This window comes from Glycine soja, chromosome 8, assembly GCF_004193775.1.
Source record: "Glycine soja cultivar W05 chromosome 8, ASM419377v2, whole genome shotgun sequence".
NCBI classification, from domain to species: domain Eukaryota; kingdom Viridiplantae; phylum Streptophyta; class Magnoliopsida; order Fabales; family Fabaceae; genus Glycine; species Glycine soja.
Genome location: NC_041009.1, coordinates 8,395,309 through 8,416,238, shown reverse-complemented (window position 1 = coordinate 8,416,238; position 20,930 = coordinate 8,395,309). Strand labels below are relative to the sequence as shown.

The following is a 20,930-nucleotide window of genomic DNA, read 5'->3' as shown; positions in this document are numbered from 1 at the left end:
TTTTATTTTACAGCTAATTGTATAACTAATTTTATTAAATATTTCTACTTAAATTAACTATTTTTTTTACTTAAAGCTAACTTGTCAATTTTTTCCCAAATATATCCAGTATCTTAAAACAAACATCACCTAAAAATATCCATTTCTTCAATCCTCGCCCTAATTAATTAGCTCGAAACACACTCACACGGATTAAATAAGCACTGCATTTGTTATTTTTCGCAAACCCGCAATAGTCCAAAAGTGATATTTGGGTATTTCTTTTTGGGGTCCAACCAGAGTTTATATAAAACCACCTTGTTAATATTATATTTGGCAATTATTAGCTGTCACGTTGGTGATTTCTCCTATGTGCTTAATTTGAGAGAGTGTGATTCTGTATAATACTACTATTTTTAAGTCTAATATAATATTATAAATTCTACTATTGGTAAAAACAAAAAAAGATTAATACCATGTAAAAAAAATTATGTAAATAAAACCTTAGGTAGCTCTGAAGTAAAAAATTAAAAAAGTATTAAAACCACTTAGTGAAATGAATCTGATATGGCAAGAAAGTACATTAAATATAATTTTAACCTAAGGAGCAAAGGTGCAGTCACTTTATGTTTTACAAGGACTGTTACCCTATAAAACCAAAGGTTGTGTTTCTGTTACATTCAAAACAAGGAAAAAGCAAAGGAGGGCTTCCTAGATAGGCAAAGCAATGAGGCCACCAAGTCCTTCCATCCACTTTCTGCTCCAAATTCTTCTAGTCTGTCTATTGCACAGACCCAGCTTTGCAGTGAAAAAGGTGAGGCATTGCAATTTGCAACCTTGAAAAAGATAAATAATCCTTGTGGTCTAGTCTAATCCCTGCAGTGCACCATTTTAATTGTAGTCATATGTGGTGTACTTGGGAGCCCACTCACACGGCCCAGAATTATCCTCAGTTGACTTCAATCAAGTGACACAGTCCCACCATGACTTTCTGGGATCTTTCTTAGGAAGGTATGAACAAAAAATGCAATTATAATTTATAACATCTCAAGTGGTACAATTTTTTACCTTGCTTTGATTTGAGCTTGCTTCTTTGTAGTTCTAATACAGCCAAAGACTCCATCTTTTACTCGTACACAAGGCACATCAATGGTTTTGCTGCAACTTTGGACGAAGAAGTAGCTGTTGAGATAGCTAGTAAGAACTAAGAACCTTATCCTCTGCTTAGTTCCTCTGTTTTCTATTCTCTGTGTTTCCTTTATCTCATTGTGTACCTACCCTTTTCTCCAAATTGCTTTTAGAGCACCCCAAAGTGTTGTCAGTGTTCGAGAACCGTGGGAGAAAGCTACACACCACTCGATCATGGGATTTCATGGAGCTAGAGCATAATGGGGTGATCCAATCCAGCTCAATCTGGAAGAAAGCTAGATTTGGTGAGGGTGTCATCATAGGAAACCTGGATACAGGTACGTTTTACTGATTTGTGTGTTTAAAAACTCTTGTTATTCTTTTCAAAGTGGTCAGCAACACCTTGGAATTAATGGGGTTTGATTATTATTATTATGATAATGGTTTGATCTAGATCGTTGACTTATATACGCATGTGGAACACACACAAAATTATCTTATCGTATCTCTATCCCCCCCACCAACCTGTTTCCAGAGTTTGATCATTTTAAAAAATTGATTTCAAAACATTAGTTTATTATTAATTTAAATCTTGTGGGTTGTTAGACTAGTTCTTTTCTACACCCTAAGTATGAAGGTTCATGAACCATCTTAAAGAAATAGACTAATTGCATTAATCTCGTGTGATTAGTTATAACTACACTTGCATCAGTAATTATACTCAAACCATAATTAACACCAAAATAAAATGAATCAACATGGTGTAATGGTGTAATACGATTGATAAATAATTTTGTTTATTAAGCATATAATTAAAAGTTTGATTTTTTATCCGTGTGTATAGAAAAAGATATGTTGAAAGAGATCAATTATTTACATGAATTTGAATATTTTCAAGGATTAATTATTGACTTTTTCGGCTGAAAGGTATTCTGTTTCAAAAAATAAATTAACACCAAAATCGAAAAACGTGAATGTAATTACTGCTAAAGAAATTGGAAAACTTTTTGTGGTTAGAATAGAATGTAGAAAATGTTTGGTGATAAATGATGGAGTGGCCGACTTTCAGTTGTTTTATCACAAACGGACCACCTTTACAAATGCAATATGGGCAATTAGGCATCTTATCATTTGTCTGTTATATACATTAGAATTTTGTTACGATTCTTGGTTTATAGATCATTACATTTAAATAATTAAAAACTTACAAATATGTCATAAAATTTAGTATATACATTTATTTGGAGGCATAAGTTTGGTAATAAATCATAGTTGGATTGGGACAAAGCAATATATTATGACTTGTGTTCATTACGATAGGACTAAAATAAAAAGGGTGAGCTTATTCTGTGAGGTGGGGCTAAGAATGGTGCCAAGGTGGGGATAGTCCAAGGAAGTGATGATAAAGTCACCAATAAGAAAATTGAAATGTGCATACATCAGCATCATTTTCAAAATGCTCCCCAAACTGTAGGCGTGAAAAGTGGGTGGGGGCAATGAGAACTAAAAACAGGACCATCATCATGCTGCTAGCTTTAAGCCAATTTGGATTTGGATGAGATTGAGGGAGAAGGGGTAGAAGTAGAATCTCCATTTTACAATATACTTATCTTATTTTGACCACACTCTCATCATCTCTTTTGCTCCCACCGCATTAACGCTAGGTGTTTGGCCTGAATCAAAGAGCTTTAGTGAGCAAGGTTTGGGACCAATTCCATCAAAGTGGAGAGGAATCTGTGATAACGGAATTGATCATACTTTTCACTGCAACAGGTACCATCTTCCTTAGAATGGAATTAAACTATTTAACATTTTGTGAGTCATTTATAATGGATATAAATAAAATGTTTCTTATCTAATTGTTTAACTTCTGTAGTCATATGCCTTTAAATTGGCACTCTTTATTAGGTGAATACTACAATGAAAGGGTTAAGCACTCCTTTGAACGCAGACATGTTTCTTTCGTTATCTTATTCTTTTATAGTACTAGTGTTTTCACACCAACCAGACCAATCTTTCAATGATTTTGTTTTGATAAATTAAAGAAACGTTAAGTGGAGATGTTGAATGCAGGAAGCTAATAGGGGCAAGGTACTTCAACAAGGGCTACGCTTCAGTGGCGGGCCCACTGAACTCCTCCTTTGACTCGCCACGTGACAACGAGGGCCACGGGACCCACACCCTATCCACAGCTGGCGGGAACATGGTCGCACGTGTCAGCGTCTTCGGCCAGGGCCAGGGAACAGCCAAGGGTGGCTCACCAATGGCACGTGTGGCAGCCTACAAGGTCTGCTGGCCCCCCGTCGGAGGCGAGGAGTGCTTCGACGCTGATATCTTGGCGGCCTTCGACCTCGCCATCCACGACGGCGTCGATGTCCTCTCCGTCTCGCTCGGTGGCTCTTCCTCCACGTTTTTCAAGGATAGTGTTGCCATCGGATCCTTCCATGCGGCCAAGCGTGGCGTTGTGGTGGTTTGCTCTGCTGGCAACAGTGGGCCCGCGGAAGCCACTGCGGAAAATCTCGCACCCTGGCATGTTACGGTTGCTGCCAGCACCATGGATCGACAGTTCCCCACTTACGTTGTCCTTGGTAACGATATTACCTTCAAGGTTTGTTGTCTCTTTCCCACACACACATGTATGCAAATTATGACTAAACTTTACGGATAAATACTCAAATTCATCAAGTGTGTTGAAATAATAAATTAGTTCCGATGAATATTCAAATTTAATCACTCAATAGGTACAAAGTGCGACTAATTTGTCATATTTTTTTACAGATTAAATTTGTATGCCCACTAATTTATCATATTTTTTTACGGATTAAATTTGTATTTATCATCTTAGAGACTAATTTATCACCGCATCACTTTGGAGGATAAATTTAACTATTTATCAAAACTTTGTTTATAGCTTCTTAGTTGCTGCTTAGTGCTTACATTATTGTTTGACTAAATTTTGAGTTTTATTTCGGTAATTTATATAATTTTTTAATGTAAACTTTTAATTATCGGGGTGAAATTCTAATTTCGATTAGGAAACATTAACAATAGGTACGAAATTAAACCTAAGATTTTGTAGTATAAATTATGTGAGACTTTGAGTATAGGGACTATAAATTATGTGAGTCATAAGAGAGAAAGATATACTTTTTTAAAAATTTAATTAATAGCTTCTGCAACTAGTTAGGATTGGTCATTTTTTAATTAGTTGAAAGATTCATGAATTAAATTTGATATTTTTTTCTTTTGTTTTCAACATAACCATGTTATTTAATAACAGGAAAGTACGTGAAAGTCATGATTTAAAGTGTGATTGTAGTTGCAGTTGTGTTGTGGTTACGAAAATTGTGAAAAAAATATTGGACAAATGTACGAAATTGTATTCCAAATACAGATGTGGCCAGTCGAGGATTTGCAATTTATAAACACTATCAGCTGACACCATAATCTCGGTTGCTTGATTTGAAGGGGGAAAGCTTATCAGCTACAAAATTGGCACACAAGTTCTATCCAATTATTAAAGCCACAGATGCTAAATTGGCGAGTGCAAGAGCTGAAGACGCGTAAGTATCAAAAATATGAAACTCGTTATAGTCATCAGTTGTTGAATGATTGACATAATTAACATTGCACTATATATGGTAAATAAAATTTATGTCTAAGCAGGGTGCTGTGCCAGAATGGGACCCTGGATCCCAACAAGGCGAAGGGAAAGATCGTGGTGTGTCTCCGAGGAATAAATGCAAGAGTGGACAAGGGAGAGCAAGCTTTTCTAGCTGGTGCTGTGGGAATGGTCCTTGCTAATGACAAGACTACTGGGAATGAAATTATAGCGGATCCTCATGTCCTTCCTGCTTCTCATATCAATTTTACTGATGGTAGTGCTGTCTTTAATTACATCAACTCAACCAAGTAAGATATCTACCACTCTAGTCTGCCACATATTAATAATAATAATTAATACCATGCCTTAAGCTATGCCTACTTTGGGGTTTGCACTATACTATATGGACATACCATTCTATATTTGCAATCTGAATATATGGATTGCTATTAAACTTATAATTTGTGATAGTTGGTATTTTTTTTAGCAATACAAAGATCCCAATATGATAATCATGAATCTCAGTTTTTCAACTTGAACTTGACTACTTTAAATTTATGTATTGTTAGGTTCCCAGTGGCATATATTACACATCCAAAGACTCAATTGGATACTAAGCCAGCCCCATTTATGGCAGCATTTTCATCAAAAGGACCAAATACTATGGTGCCAGAGATCCTAAAGGTGTGATTACTTACAGTGTTATTTGGCTTGTAATTTGATGTAATGTGTTAGATATCTAAGAACTCTTAATTTGTCCAATATATTCAGCCTGATATCACTGCACCAGGCGTGTCAGTTATAGCAGCCTATACTGAGGCCCAAGGACCAACCAATCAAGTGTTCGACAAGCGCAGGATTCCGTTTAACTCAGTCTCAGGCACATCAATGTCATGCCCTCATGTTTCAGGCATTGTGGGACTGTTGAGAGCCTTATATCCTACGTGGAGTACCGCTGCAATTAAATCAGCAATCATGACCACAGGTGAGTGAGATGTTCTTCATGGTTTCTCATGCTTCAAATCCTTTTTTTTTTCAAGCCAATCTACAATAAAATGTCCCAGAAATATAATGCTTAGATATATATAGAAAATAACTTAGATATAGTTTCTTAAATTCTGCTAGTGTTAATAAAGGTTTTCATTAAAAGATTGTGCAAGGTGAAACTCTAATTCTAATTTAAAAAAAAAAAACGATTACAGTACCTAAGAAACTATATGTAAGTATGTAAGTTATGTCTTAAAAGATTATGAGGGGAGGTGAAACTCCAATTCTAATTGGAGAACGACACCAATAGTATCTAAGGAATTGTATCTAAGTTTTGTCCATACATATATAGAAAGCAAATTTGATTAGTGAGGTAAAAGTAGCTATCAAAAATTGATGATTTGTCCTCTGCTACTTTCAGCTACAACACTAGACAATGAGGTGGAGCCACTACTGAATGCTACTGATGGCAAGGCGACACCATTCAGTTACGGGGCAGGGCATGTTCAACCAAACAGAGCAATGGATCCCGGGCTAGTTTATGACATAACAATTGATGATTACCTCAACTTCTTATGTGCTTTAGGATACAACGAGACACAGATCTCAGTGTTCACAGAAGGTCCATATAAATGCCGCAAGAAATTTAGTCTCCTCAACCTGAACTATCCCTCAATCACAGTCCCAAAACTCTCTGGGTCAGTGACAGTTACAAGGACATTGAAAAATGTTGGTTCTCCAGGGACTTACATTGCTCATGTTCAAAACCCGTATGGAATCACCGTTTCTGTGAAGCCAAGCATCTTGAAGTTCAAAAATGTTGGTGAAGAGAAGAGCTTTAAATTAACCTTCAAGGCCATGCAAGGAAAGGCCACAAATAACTACGCGTTTGGAAAACTGATATGGTCAGATGGCAAGCATTACGTCACGAGTCCAATAGTTGTGAAGGCCCTCTTAACTAGAAATTGAAGTAATTGGTGCAATTTAGCTCATTTGCATTTCTAATTGATTGTTAGCCTATTCTAAATTGTATGATATATCTTCTAAAATAGGGCTTCTTTGAGAGTTATCTCTGACATTGATTGATAACAAAGAAACCAACAAGTGGCTTTCTTTGGGTGTACTTTTACTATGATTCCAAGGAGAAATAAAACCTAACACGTCCATTCTCCTAGTTATAATATCTGGGAAGTTTCTTACTCTAATCATATTTCAAGCCTTGTTAACATTAAGTTTCTTACATGACATGTTAAAACTTAAAACTTCATGTTGTAGTCTATGATGTAAGAATATTGTACACATAAAGTTTTGACTTTCTAGTAACGAAGTGAAGAACTACGATATGAAATATTTAATATGTAAAATTCTGAATATATATGATTTGCGATTGATTTAGATTTGTTTAAATGTGATAATTGGTGGGTTGAACATGTTGAGTCAAATTCCTCTGAATATAATGTGTTTTCAATGACAACAAACCCGTCAACAAGATAAAAATAAAGTGCAAGCTCTCTTAACATGTGTTACTGATTATTTTGCTAAGCGTGCAGTATAGTACAGAAAGACAAACCACATACAGTGAAAATGCATCGAGTGCCTTTGGGGTCTGTAGAAGTTCAATTCAATCTAATTGATTATATTTTAGTTTTTAATTGTAATTCTGGCAATGATAGAAATCATTATTGAGATAAGATGTGTGTTCTAGGACTCAAAAAAATCCTAAGCCTCTAATGAGGGGTGAAACGAGCCCTTTAGTGACTGATTCAGATTGCATGCCTTAACTTGTTTTGGATCTTTCAGTTTGAAATTTTAAATCAAGTAAATTAGTTCAACAACCACAATGCAATAGCTGCTCATTCTTATGTACATTTTAATGGCTTTTAGCAGGTTTTCTTACATTGAATCCATTTAATAGTCCATTGGCATTGAGTACGTGAGCAAAAGTAAGAAACTAGAGGCAGATATGGGATTGGGAAAAAATTCAAAAAGATGTTGGATGTAGAAAAGTCACACTGAATAATTATTAATGAATGTCTTGTTAATTTTTTGCTTCTACCGATTAACTCTTGATGCATAATCTCTTTCCAAGAGGAGCGTGAGGAATTTGAGTTAAAGTTACAAAAGTCAGTTGTTCTCCAACCAATTTTTCTTCACTTGGTCATGGCTCAAAGCGTAAAAAAAAGATTTGTGTCTTTTCTGATGTGGCAAACGAACCCAGCTACATGCCTCTCTTACCTGTGAACAAACAGTGGTTTTGTTATGTAGGTTTTGGTTTAGTTTGTTTGTATCTATGGTGGATTTACGTTTATGTGGGCAGAGGTCACGCATCTTTTCCCTTATGCAAGAAGTTTGGTGAGAGTATAGGAAAAGATGCGTGCCCTGGTGTTTCCTTATTTTTATCTTATGGTTCTCGTGTAAAGGTGGGGTGGGGTGTATGCAGTTTTACTGCTGCAACACTTGTTCTTTGAGGGACCAGATTTTATGGTGCCCAACAATTGTTATTTTAGCACTTGTGCAATTAATATTATTTGTTATTGCTGAGCTAAAAAAAAATGTTGACTTCATAATTTGCCAGACGGGTATTGTCAGCTTATCACAATTAGACATGGAGCATTTTGGTTTTCAAATAGGGGGGAGGGAGAGGCATAGGACATTGAGGCATAAGAAAGACGATAGATTTATTAGAATAACTTTTTCTTTTGCTTAACTCCACTAAAACTCATGGTTGTTAAGAATTAAGATGTTCTGTTGAGCAATATTAGAAGATGAAATCATGAAACATACTACTAGCTAGCGAGGAAAAAAAAAGAAAGAAAGGCAGCACGTATTATTTCAATTGTTAAATAAGAAAAAAAATATGATATCAATCAGGCTAACAAAATTAAACGTGAAATCAAAGACAAAGAAACTTCAAACTTTTGAATTGAAACACCATGGCGATAAACCCTATCACTCCCAGGAAAGGAAGACACATATTTCCTTTTTCTCCATTTCTGCACTTTGTGTCGAACTTGAGTGACACAATTTAGTAGAAAGTGGTATGGTTGAACCTAATCCTTGTACTTCATTTCAGATACCAGGAAGCCAGGCATGTCAAACAAGGCAGAGAACTTCTCAACATCAGCTTTGAGATCTTCAATAGCCTTGTTGTTGACGAGACCCTTGTTGAAATCCTTGAGAAGTTTGCCATGCTCCTTCTGGATCTCCAGTGTGAGAGTCACAGCACGGTGAAGGAACTCACCAATCTGCTCAAAGTCTTTTTCAACCAAACCCCTAGAAGTCATGGCAGGGGCACCTGTTCACAGAAACTCCAGTCAGGGGCACTCACATTTATCTAACACATCAGAGAAAAATACAGAAACGGGGGCACAAAAAAACCATTTTGGTAATTGATACATCAAAATAATTCATTTCTAGGGAAAAGTATCAGAAAAACAAAATAACAGATTAGTTTATAATTGATTTGCCAATCATATTGCACGACAACAACTCGAAATTCTTTAACAAAGGCAGTCTGCAAGCTTTAGCCCGAACTAACATACCTCCTTTGTTAAAGCACTAAAAAACACATCCTCAATGAAATCTCTTTCAATACTAATCTACAACAACTTACTAAGATACCTTGTACAAAATACAAATACATTAAAAAATCCAAAAAACTTAGACGCAATCACTTTGGTGTTTTGGACATTGTTCTCCAACCAAAATTAAAATTTCACTTATATAAATATGCAAGCCTTCAATAGAAATTTTATAACTTACTTTCCAACTCTGATAAGAGAACAGTACTAAAATTACGTAAGAAAATTCATCTAAGTTCTGCGATGATAAAAAAGAAAAAGAGAGAGAGAGAGAGAGGATATAGTCCTAGCCTAAGGAAATCATTTTTATAATCTTATAAATGAGATCTTGTTTCCAATTGAGTTAGTAAAGCAAGATTTGTATTGTAGCATATAAAAGAGAAGTAAGATCGTTACCAATTCGCACTCCACCAGGGGCCAAGGCACTGCTATCACCAAAAACAGCGTTCTTGTTAACAGTAATGTTACAGAGATCACAGAGTTTCTCCACCTTATTCCCTGCAAAACAATCACACAACGAACAAGTCAGATTTATAGACATTTGTAACAAATCAAAACCAGAAGGTAGAGATCCAATCCTATATATATTACCAGTCAATCCAAGAGGTCTCAGATCCCACAAAACAAGATGGTTCTCCGTTCCGCCAGTGACAAGGCTGTACCCTTTCCCCATCAAGTATTTTCCAAGCGCAACGGCGTTCGCCTTAACCTGCTTCGCGTAGGCCTTAAACCCGGGCGACGCGGCCTGCTTCAGCGCCACGGCGAGAGCACCGATCTGGTGGTTGTGGGGCCCACCCTGCAGCGAAGGGAACACCGCGAAGTTAATCTTGTCCTCGAAATCATAAACCGCGTTCTCCGGCTGCCCCTTCTTCGGCGGCTTGGGGCCCTTCCGGTAAAAGATCATCCCCGCACGTGGGCCCCGCAAGCTCTTGTGAGTCGTGGTGGTCACAATGTCGCAATACTCGAAGGGGCTGTTCACTTCCTGCGCGGCCACAAGGCCGCTAGTGTGCGCCATGTCGCAGAGAAGCAATGCTCCGCACTTATCAGCGACTTCCCTGAAACGTTTGTAGTCCCAATCGCGAGGGTACGCGCTGCCACCGCAGATTATGAGTTTTGGCCTGAAGTCTAGGGCTTTTTCTTCCAAGCGGTCGTAGTCGATGTAGCCGGTGGTGGAGTTTACCTTGTAAGGGAGACTCTCGAAGTAAATGGAGGTGGCGGAGATCTTCTTTCCGCCGGAGGTGTAGTAGCCGTGGGTGAGGTGGCCGCCGGAGGGGAGATCTAGCCCCATGATGCGGTCGTGGGGGTTGAGGACGGCGGTGTAGGCGGCGAAGTTGGCCGGGGAGCCGGAGTAGGGCTGGACGTTGACGCCCCAGGATTGGGCGTCGAGGTGGAAGGCTTGGAGGGCGCGTGAGCGGCAGAGGTTTTCGATCTGGTCGATGTATTCATTGCCGCCGTAGTAGCGGTTGCCCGGCATGCCCTCGGAGTATTTGTTCGTGAGAGCGCTGCCGAGGGCCTCGATGACGGCGAAGGAGGTGAAGTTCTCGGAGGCGATGAGCTCGATTCCGCGGCATTGACGGCGCTTCTCCTTCTCGATGAGGTCATGGATCTCGGGATCCACCGTCGCCAAGGGCGTGTTACCCCACACGCTTACTGGATCCATGAACGGTGGAAATGAATGAATGAGAGTGAGTGAAGAGCGAAAAGCCAAGAGCGAGAAGAGAGAGTGTTGTTGTGTTTGTTGAGGTGGAATGGAAATATGAGTGCGTATGTGTTCGTTTTTAAAAGCTTTGAGACCGGGTGTGAAAGGACCGTTGTAGCCTGTGCTTCCGGTTGGTTAGTTACTTGTAGGTAAATTGTGTCCACTTGTTCGCCTGGTGCTGGTTTACTACCAACCACAACTTCAATTCTTTCTTTTCTCTTTTTTTTTTTTAACATTTATAAATTTATAATCAATAATCAATATTTGTAGTATAAACATCTAGTATTTGTTTAACGCCGAAAAAAAAAATTCAAATTAACTTAAAAATACTATTAATAACTAGTTTTGAGTAAACATTGTTCCAGATTAATAACTAGTTTTGAGTCTAAGATTCAATTTTATAATTACATTGATGGTTATTGTTCAGGAACAAGATTTTATTATCTATAATAATAATAATAATTTTTTACATCAGAATAAATGTTACGCATTTGGCTGGACGTTGACGCCCCAGGATAGGACAAATTAGAATTTTATAATTACATCGATGGTTATTGTTCAGGAACAACCGATAAATCACATTATTTTAATGCGAAAAACGTAAAAGCAAAAATTCCTAACATTTATTCTGATGTGAAAAATTATGTCCTAAATTCTAATTTGTTCCAAACACGATATTCATATTACCCTTTGGTTGGTTGGGCGTTAGAAACTCCAATGCGTGAATTTCAAAACATAAATGACTTGCTTCTACATCATTCACAGTTTTTAGGAAATTTTGCTTGTAGATGTGAATAAAACCATGTTATTTAATGCAACACATGAAACAAATAGAGCAGTTGTTTAACAGGAGTACAAAACAAAAGTTAATTTATTAAGAAAAATAAACAGAAAAGAGCAGCGATCTTGATTAGTGTTATTAGTAGGATTCTCTTTCTGTTGATAAAAAAGACAAAACAGTGGCTTGTGTTTAAAAGGTGTGCTGCATGCACTCATACTCATAGATTTAGAAGTTTACTTGTTATCAAACCAGTTAGCTTAATTGGCTCTGTCAAGCATGGGAAGAGTTAAATTTGGAAAATGCTTACATCAAACTATCAAAGGCTTTTCATTCAAAAACAAGCATCAGCTTCACTTCTTAAACTTCAACTTAAGTTAAAGCAAGAAATTCATTTGTTCTACAATTTGACTGGAAACCTGAATGTGTGATGCACACACTGCATGTACGTCACTGCAAGACTTGGTTTTAAGTTTCTTTCCCAATTCTCAGTGAGTCAGTGTTGTTGGTATTTGGTAGCAACGAGGTTGGTGGGGGCAATATAGCCAATTTATTCCCACCAAAATCACCAACCCCCCTCTCTACTTCACTGATGCTGACTCTTTCCTTCCCCCACACCTTGCTTCATTAACATGGGGGATAGTTAATTTGTAGGTTTCTGAATATGACTGGGAACTACTAAACATTGTTTTTTTCCCCAACCAATAAATTTTGATTTATGAAATTGATCCCCTTAAATAATACAATAGGTCTATGGGATTAATTTTGATTTAACAATGAAGTCAATGTTCAGCAGGCATGCATATTCAGCCAAAATCACATCGCAACAACAACCTCTTGTGTCTTCACCCCATCAAGTCAAAAGCTATTTAACTAAGAACATCTTTAAAAATATATCAGTGTTAACTTTTACTGTGCAGCCTCTAATAGTGCACCTTTAAAATGACTTGATGTAACAAGCATTTTATCCTTTAACTTTAATTAATTTAGTCTTTATCTTTTATTATTAGCATTTTAGTTCACGTTTCCTTTTTCACATTTTATACATGAGCTATTTTAAAATCCATACCAACTTCTATAAAAACATTTATCATTGTCCACTTTACAGGCATACCAGTAACCAGTTTACTAATACCCAATTCAATGTGGTGAAATTATATTTAAAATAAAACCTTTTAAGCCACCCTACTCAGTTCTATAATAATGAGAAATCTCGTAGCATCGTCAAGAGATGTTAATATGGTATCAATAATTTTTTTCCCAGGATCAGGAAAAAATTAAACCTGCCTACCAAAACAACTTAGAACAAATAATTTGGAGATTAAGCTGAACCACTCCACCAATTTTGAACAATCCCCCAAACTTTACTAACATGGCCAAGAAAGTCGTAGTTCGAAATTTATGATATAAATGAGATGCAACTAGTTCACTTACTAGGAAGCATTTTAATTTCATAATTCATAATTTCAGAGGTTGATGTTGGGCTTGACTTAAATCTCCCATTGGGCATTGGTGCCATTGCCAAAGCCATTTGTAAAGAGTCTTTCAATCGCGTATGTTATATGCGGTTGGCACGTCCCAACTTCCAAGTTATAAGTCCTCAATTACCTACCTGTAGTTTTTAATTTATGACTTTATTATGCTCACTTTTTTCTTCCGGTGAAATTGTCATGCTCACCAATGCTCTCATAATAATTCCGTGATATTTTATTTAATTACAACGCGGGACAAACTGCATCTAGATCTAGGCTACTACTACTATATTATAAGCGTATTAATTGAGCAAATATCCAATTTTAAGATCTACTCAAGCTACGCGAGAAGGTTGTTGATCTATTTGTTTTCACTTTTAACATTAATTTGGTCATTGAATTGTTTTGCTTCAATAATTACATATTAGTAATAATAGTTGGAACGGCCATTTGCATGAAAAAATAGAAGGGCGAGTCATCTGAGTCCTATGATTTGATTTTTTTTTTCTTAAAAAAATCTCCCTTTTTATAAATAGAAAACCCAAATAAAAGTTAAAACAATAATTTATGCAATTATCCGAGTGAAAAGGTGCCAATATATTTTTTGAAGAAAAAATAGTTTGATGCATGTCGTCATTATGAAGTAACTATTATGATCATTTGAAAAAAGGTCACCACATCTCAGACAGCGGACAACTGAAGCACATGGGTATTTCTTTCTTGGATGCATGGGTTAATTTTTATTTTTTTGTTACTGATAATATTCTTTTAAATTTTAATCTATGAACATGCTCATGTTTCCTGCAGTACTGTACTTTACTTTTGAAAAAGAATTATTAATTATTAATTATTATAATTCTCAAATCTTTTTAGTCGTATATTAATTCATTTCCCGGGATCGCTCACTCTTTTACTATGAATGCGAATGAAATGGAAGGCGACTTTTTTTTCTTTGTTATTTTTATTCTCTTTTCTTTAAAGAGGAACCAACCGACATAGGTTTTTCAAAGCCTTGAGCTGTACTTATGCAGCAAGCTGGTAACGCAAAGCTAATACAAAATGTCCTTAAAAAAGTAATATAAAATATCTTTCAAGATTGGGGAAATTTAATTAACATAAATATCTTTTAATTAATTATGATAATTTCATCTTTAAAAAATACTGAAATTCTATTTATAAATTCAGATAAAAATAATATAGATTAAACGCATATTATTTATTAGAGACAATCTTATTTGAAGCACATTCGATTTTTATAGGTGAAAAAATTTTGATACTCATTCTCATGACTTAAATTCAAAATTATTAATTAAGTTGAAACAATTCTACACTAATTAATCCATATAATAAGAGGTACAAGAAGACTATAGGTAGGAGGACCTTGAAGAGGAGATAGAGGAGCACTTTGTGTGTAACTTCTTAATCAGGTCAACTAAACACCAATGCAACCTACTCTGTCATGTCTCTGATGTTTTCCTTTTGTATGCAAATAACACTCAAGTTTGATGTATAGAGTCGATCAGATGGACCAATGACAAATTTAAAGCATGGAAATTTTTATCCATTTTTTTTATCAACAAAATAAATTAATCTAAGGATATCTCTATGTATCAGTGCATGTTTGAATTAAAATTTGTAAAAAATATCTTTAGGTCTTATTTCTTTATAACAAAGTTTTGAGACAATTTTAAAAACAACCAAGTGCATGTTTGTTTTATTGTTATAAACGAACTTTTAGGACAAAACGAGATTTACAAAAACATTCAGAATCCTGCTTTGCAAAATTGAGTTAGTGATTGTGGATCATTTAAATTTATCATAAAATGTAACGAACATCCAAAGATACTCCAATTACTAAAGAACACCGATGGGAAGTTGAGTTTTATAAAAACCAATCCAAGAGGATCGATCATCCACAAAAAGACAGGGTGAGACCAACACAAAGATTTAATGCGGTTGCAACACGCCGAGTCGTGCGACGATTCGGTAAAAATAAAATAAAAATATATTCTCAAAATAATTGTGATTATGCTGTACCAATATTTTTGGTCGGTTCATCAAATTAATCTCCATGACTGGGGACCAGAGCTTGATTATTTATGTATGCTGGTTTGTTTCCTTTATTTGATCACATGCACATTCACTTTGCTTGTGTTTTCTTTCATTTTCAAAAAATGTACAAGTAAATCACCGACACTGGCATATTCATAGCGCTGGAGGAGGAGGGTTTTGCTTCACTGATATTTTCATTTGGCAATCCACAACGTAGTTAATAGTTAATAGGTCATACACCAATGAAAATAGCAAATCAGAAGCAACTATGATGACCCCATCTCCCTTGTAGTAGTACTCATCAAAATTTTGGGACTTGACTTCTGCAGTCATATTTCACTCATCAAAATATATTTTTGTATTTTAAGTGATTAGTGATTTGTTTGAAAAGGTATTTTTCAATATTAAAATTATAAAATATATATTAATTGATTTTTTTTTGTTTGAAACAATTCATTACTGTGGACGAAATAAGAAAATAAAGTTAACCAATATATAAATTCAGCCATTTCTAATTATAAGATTCCAAAATTAATTTGTGTGATAAAAAATAACCATAAAAATAGTTTTCATCACTTCAATAAATTTTTCCAACTTACTTTTTTTTCGAAACAACTTTTATCGTAGGGGGAAAATAGTTTTATACAAATTTGTATGACTTTATTATTAAAAGTAATTGATAATTTTACTGGAATAAGATATATTAAAACTACTTTTTACTAACATATTCAAATACAAAACCTATTTATATAGTAATTGACTAATTGTTAAACCTATATTTTGACCGGGTTGTTTACGAATAAAAAATGACATTTTTTTTACAGTATTAGTTATTATATTAAAGGATATCAAAATGAAAAAAATTAAGAAAATAAAATGAATGTAAAATAGAGGAAAGAGAAATGTTAGGAATATATTTTATTTTTTTATATTGATAATTCATAAAAATTAAACTTAATTTTTATTTTACTTATGTTACTTAATTATGCGTCATTTTATTTTACCCATCATTCAACATATAAACATAGCACAATTATCAAAATTTTAGCAAATATTTTTCTCTATCTAATAAACATTTTATAACATAGATTTGATACCTACATGTTGAATGCTATGTAATTTTTTATTTTTTATGTTAACTTGATTAACATTGATTCTATCCTTTAAATATTTATAATGTCAAATAAAAACATTGAAGATTGGAATATAAATATTTTGTGTTTTACAATATTTAGAGAAACTTGGTTGATATCACAAAAAATTGTAAGACAAAATTAATGTCAAGTGAGTTTAGAATACTAAATGAAAATTTTAACATAAAAAAAAAAAAATCAATGGAATGGAACCCATCCAGCGCAACTAGCTGAGTCACATACAGTGCCAAAAGACATGGGTACTACAAATGCTCACTTTAGTGGCTATGGAACAACCATCAGCATTCAGCTCTTCCTTTTTCTGTCGTAGGCCAAGAGACAAAGTTTGTCACAGGTTTACAAATTGATTGTGGCCACAATCACACGGTAAACATTAGAATGGAAGAAAAAAAATCTGTCTATGATCGATGTCGTGAACTTCACCCACTCCATCAATGAAGAATTTATTTTAAATACAGTTACACACCAACTTAATAAGACTTTTTGCACAAAATTACCTGATTGGGAGGAATATGAATTGTCTTATAAATCACGTATTCACAAGTTCTACTTTTACAAAACTCTTTACATGTATTTTCCAAAAAAAGAAAAATCTTTACATGTATGTTAACCTACCTAACAAATCTCTAATTAACCTATAAATTTTTTAAATGCTTTTTGAGAAAACTTTATAGGCAGATAGAAGATTGTTGAGAGTTTTTTAAATGCTTATCAACAATCTCCGATAGTCCCTTAGCTTTACCAAGTACATGAAAATCTTACATATAATGCTTTTACTTTACCAACTATTAACTTGAGCACCGAAATCTTTACCAGTATGCTCATTTGATGCATATTAAAATGTACAAAATTTTATAGAGGCCTGATCAATACCATCGAATGAAACCTTAATGACATGCTACTTGTCAGCGATGTCAATAAAGGCTTACTCAAGGATTATTCCACAGGCCTAAATCATAGACAATTTTACTTAATTGTATTTATTCAATTAGTCCTTAGATGTCAAAGAATCTATTAGATGATAGTTTTAGTGGCATGATAGAGAATGAAACCCACATCTATAAAAAAAAGAAGACAAAAGTTAGTTTTAGATCTTTAATCACTTGTGTGAATTCATATTAGTTTTACGTGTATTCGAAGTGAAAATATTCATCTGTATGAGACCATAAACATTCTTATGAGAGACTTGTTTGAAGTATAATTTTTCATAGTACAGTAAAGCTGATTGTTGTTTTTTCTCGTACACAAAATTTATATTCAGGACAATGTTTAAGAGTGAAAACATAATAAAATTAACCTCACAAAAAGTAAGTATATATATATATATATATATCAAAATCTCAATCAATTAAAATAATAATAAGGACAAATAAATAGATTCTCACAAAATATAATTTATTATTAAATTAATTTTTAACATTATAACTTAACGATAAAATATTTTTTTTATATTTTTTTTATGAACTAATTTAACAACTCATCACATCTTGCAAAACAAAATGAATCATTTATCCTAATAATAATTTAATTTAGGCGTTTATTTTATGATGATTTAGCATCTTTTTGGGAGAATACTAAAAAACATATAAAAGAAAAAGAAATATTCAGGATGAAAAATGAAATGCGTGTGAAAATTGGAAGGAGGTAAGGTAAAAGGCAAGCCTTGGTCGAAAAGGGTACCCTAACCCAGATCTAGTTGAGTTCACCAACTCCCGCTCCCGTTTCCTTATTTATAGACAGAGTCTGATTGTTTCCTCACCACTCCCTCCACTCTCTTTCTCTAGTCCTGTTATTTCTCAGCGCGTAAAGCATGGCTTTGTTGGTGGAGAAAACCACGAGTGGTCGCGAGTACAAGGTCAAGGACCTTTCCCAGGCCGACTTCGGCCGCCTCGAGATCGAGCTGGCCGAGGTCGAGATGCCCGGCCTCATGGCCTGTCGGACCGAGTTCGGCCCCTCCCAGCCCTTCAAGGGGGCCCGCATCACCGGCTCCCTCCACATGACCATCCAGACCGCCGTTCTCATTGAGACCCTCACCGCCCTTGGCGCCGAGGTCCGCTGGTGCTCCTGCAACATCTTCTCCACCCAGGACCACGCCGCCGCCGCTATTGCCCGCGACAGTGCCGCCGTCTTCGCCTGGAAGGGTGAGACCCTCCAGGAGTACTGGTGGTGCACCGAGCGCGCCCTCGACTGGGGCCCCGGCGGTGGACCCGACCTCATCGTCGACGACGGTGGTGACGCTACCCTTCTCATCCACGAAGGCGTCAAGGCCGAGGAGCTCTATGAGAAAACCGGCGAACTCCCCGACCCCAACTCCACCGACAACGCCGAGTTTCAGATCGTGCTTACCATCATCAGAGATGGGTTGAAGACCGATCCCACCAGGTACCGCAAGATGAAGGAGCGTCTCGTTGGGGTTTCTGAGGAAACCACCACTGGAGTTAAGAGGCTCTATCAGATGCAGGCGAATGGGACTCTTCTCTTCCCTGCTATTAATGTCAATGACTCTGTCACCAAGAGCAAGGTAATGTCTCTTTTTCCCCCAGATCTAGTGTCTTTTTTGTGTTAAAATGTAGGATTGAGTTCGGATCTGTTGTTTTTGGATGGGTTTTGTGCCATTGGTGAAATGAGGTTTTGAACCTGTCAACTGTTTGACTAATGTCCTCTAAGAAGTCTGGATCGGTATTGGGTGCTATTTTAGTGTGTTTGGATCTGTGTGTTGAAACGTCAGAACATTAGTAAGTTGCTTGCTAACGTGACTTTAGGTAAATGGTCACATGTTTTATTACACAAATAAGGAATTGATTCTGAGTGCACATTTTGATTTGAAGCTACTTTTGGATAGGATAAAATAAATTATACTGAATTTTACTACTGTTTTTGGTTTTAAAATAAAAAATGTTCAAACATAAATCATGTTGTTTCAAAATCAATTTTAACTCGAAATCGTTTTCATTCAAAATTGGTTTTGCAAACATTGATCCAAACCGAGTCTTTTGTGACGGGTTGTTTATTGATTAGGGTATTGAAAGTAAGAAGTGGGTGATTGGATTTTGAGGACATTATACTAGCTGGTCATGGATCTAGTTGATTATAATTGGATTTTGCTTTGTTGCTTGTGTTTTGTTTGTTTAACCTTTTAATCTGTGGTTTTGTAACAGTTTGACAACTTGTATGGGTGCCGTCACTCTCTCCCTGATGGTCTCATGAGGGCTACCGATGTTATGATTGCTGGAAAGGTGGCTGTTGTGGCTGGATATGGTGATGTTGGCAAGGGTTGTGCTGCTGCAATGAAGCAGGCTGGTGCTCGTGTCATCGTGACCGAGATTGATCCCATCTGTGCCCTTCAGGCTCTCATGGAAGGCCTTCAGGTTCTGACCTTGGAGGATGTTGTTTCTGAGGCTGATATCTTTGTCACCACCACCGGTAACAAGGACATCATCATGGTTGACCACATGAGGAAAATGAAGAACAATGCCATTGTTTGCAACATTGGTCACTTTGACAATGAGATCGACATGCTTGGGCTGGAGAACTACCCCGGCGTGAAGCGCATCACCATCAAGCCCCAAACTGACAGATGGGTCTTCCCTGAGACCAACACCGGTATCATTGTCTTGGCTGAGGGTCGATTGATGAACTTGGGATGCGCCACTGGACACCCCAGTTTTGTGATGTCCTGCTCCTTCACCAACCAGGTCATTGCTCAGCTTGAGTTGTGGAAGGAGAAGAGTACCGGCAAGTACGAGAAGAAGGTTTACGTTTTGCCCAAGCACCTTGATGAGAAGGTGGCTGCACTTCACCTGGGCAAACTTGGAGCTAAGCTGACCCAGCTTAGCAAGTCCCAGGCTGATTACATCAGTGTGCCTGTTGAGGGTCCATACAAGCCTGCTCACTACAGGTACTAAGTGATTGAGATGATCAACTGAAAAGTGAGTGAGGGAAAGACAAAGATCGGTTTTATCAATCGGATTTGATTGTTTAATTTTCCTTTTTTTGATTTTTGGTGTTAGACTTTTCAGATTTGTGGTAGAAGAATTGTAGCCATTTTTATTTCTGTAGAACTTTTGTTCGAGTGGGTGGGACCAGTAAGGAGGAAGGCGGCATCCTGTTGGTTTCTGTGATATGAAACCAATTTGGGTTGAATAAGGCTTGTTTTGTTTGGGGGATGTGTGCATTTTGCTTTATTAAATACTAAAATTTGTGTTTCTTTCTGCCTTTTCAATACATCAAAGAAAATAAAAAAATTCCTACCCATCTATCATCTAGTTTCGGAAACACATCGACACATTGTGGTATTATTTGGTGCTTCTGCAATATTTTTAAGAAAGGGCAATCAGGGTAATTAAGTTCTCCAACTAATCCGATTTGAGCTATATGGTGAATTAACTTAAGGGGTGAAGCTCTCACAAGTTGAATCAAATTCTTCACGTTAAACTATATTTACTGGAGTGTGGCTAGGAGTGATGTTTTTGGCCTTGGTTAAACTATATTTACTC

General features: G+C 36.2%; 3 protein-coding genes and 1 long non-coding RNA gene across 4 annotated transcripts; 2 read left to right on the top strand and 2 right to left on the bottom strand.

Moving 5' to 3' along the window:
• Nucleotides 1-494: 494 nt before the first annotated feature.
• Nucleotides 495-1,287, bottom strand: LOC114421650. The gene is made up of 2 exons (XR_003668560.1): nt 1,048-1,287; nt 495-855 (listed from the first exon to the last, which is right to left on the bottom strand). It is a non-coding gene; the product is annotated as an uncharacterized LOC114421650 (long non-coding RNA).
• LOC114421649 (subtilisin-like protease SBT5.3) lies at nt 653-6,903 on the top strand. Its single transcript, XM_028387695.1, has 11 exons — nt 653-793; nt 881-990; nt 1,079-1,176; nt 1,281-1,445; nt 2,772-2,880; nt 3,181-3,715; nt 4,576-4,670; nt 4,774-5,019; nt 5,281-5,395; nt 5,483-5,696; nt 6,120-6,903. Exons 1-11 carry the CDS (start codon nt 707-709, stop codon nt 6,665-6,667), a joined length of 2,322 nt encoding a protein of 773 aa, XP_028243496.1. The 5' UTR covers nt 653-706; the 3' UTR covers nt 6,668-6,903.
• Nucleotides 6,904-8,501: 1,598 nt separating this feature from the next.
• LOC114421648 (serine hydroxymethyltransferase 4-like) lies at nt 8,502-11,046 on the bottom strand. The gene is made up of 3 exons (XM_028387694.1): nt 9,871-11,046; nt 9,676-9,777; nt 8,502-8,993 (listed from the first exon to the last, which is right to left on the bottom strand). Exons 1-3 carry the CDS (start codon nt 10,937-10,939, stop codon nt 8,749-8,751), a joined length of 1,416 nt encoding a protein of 471 aa, XP_028243495.1. The 5' UTR covers nt 10,940-11,046; the 3' UTR covers nt 8,502-8,748.
• Nucleotides 11,047-18,050: 7,004 nt separating this feature from the next.
• LOC114421647 (adenosylhomocysteinase) lies at nt 18,051-20,690 on the top strand. The gene is made up of 2 exons (XM_028387693.1): nt 18,051-18,955; nt 19,593-20,690. Exons 1-2 carry the CDS (start codon nt 18,245-18,247, stop codon nt 20,337-20,339), a joined length of 1,458 nt encoding a protein of 485 aa, XP_028243494.1. The 5' UTR covers nt 18,051-18,244; the 3' UTR covers nt 20,340-20,690.
• The last annotated feature ends 240 nt before the right edge of the window (nt 20,691-20,930 follow it).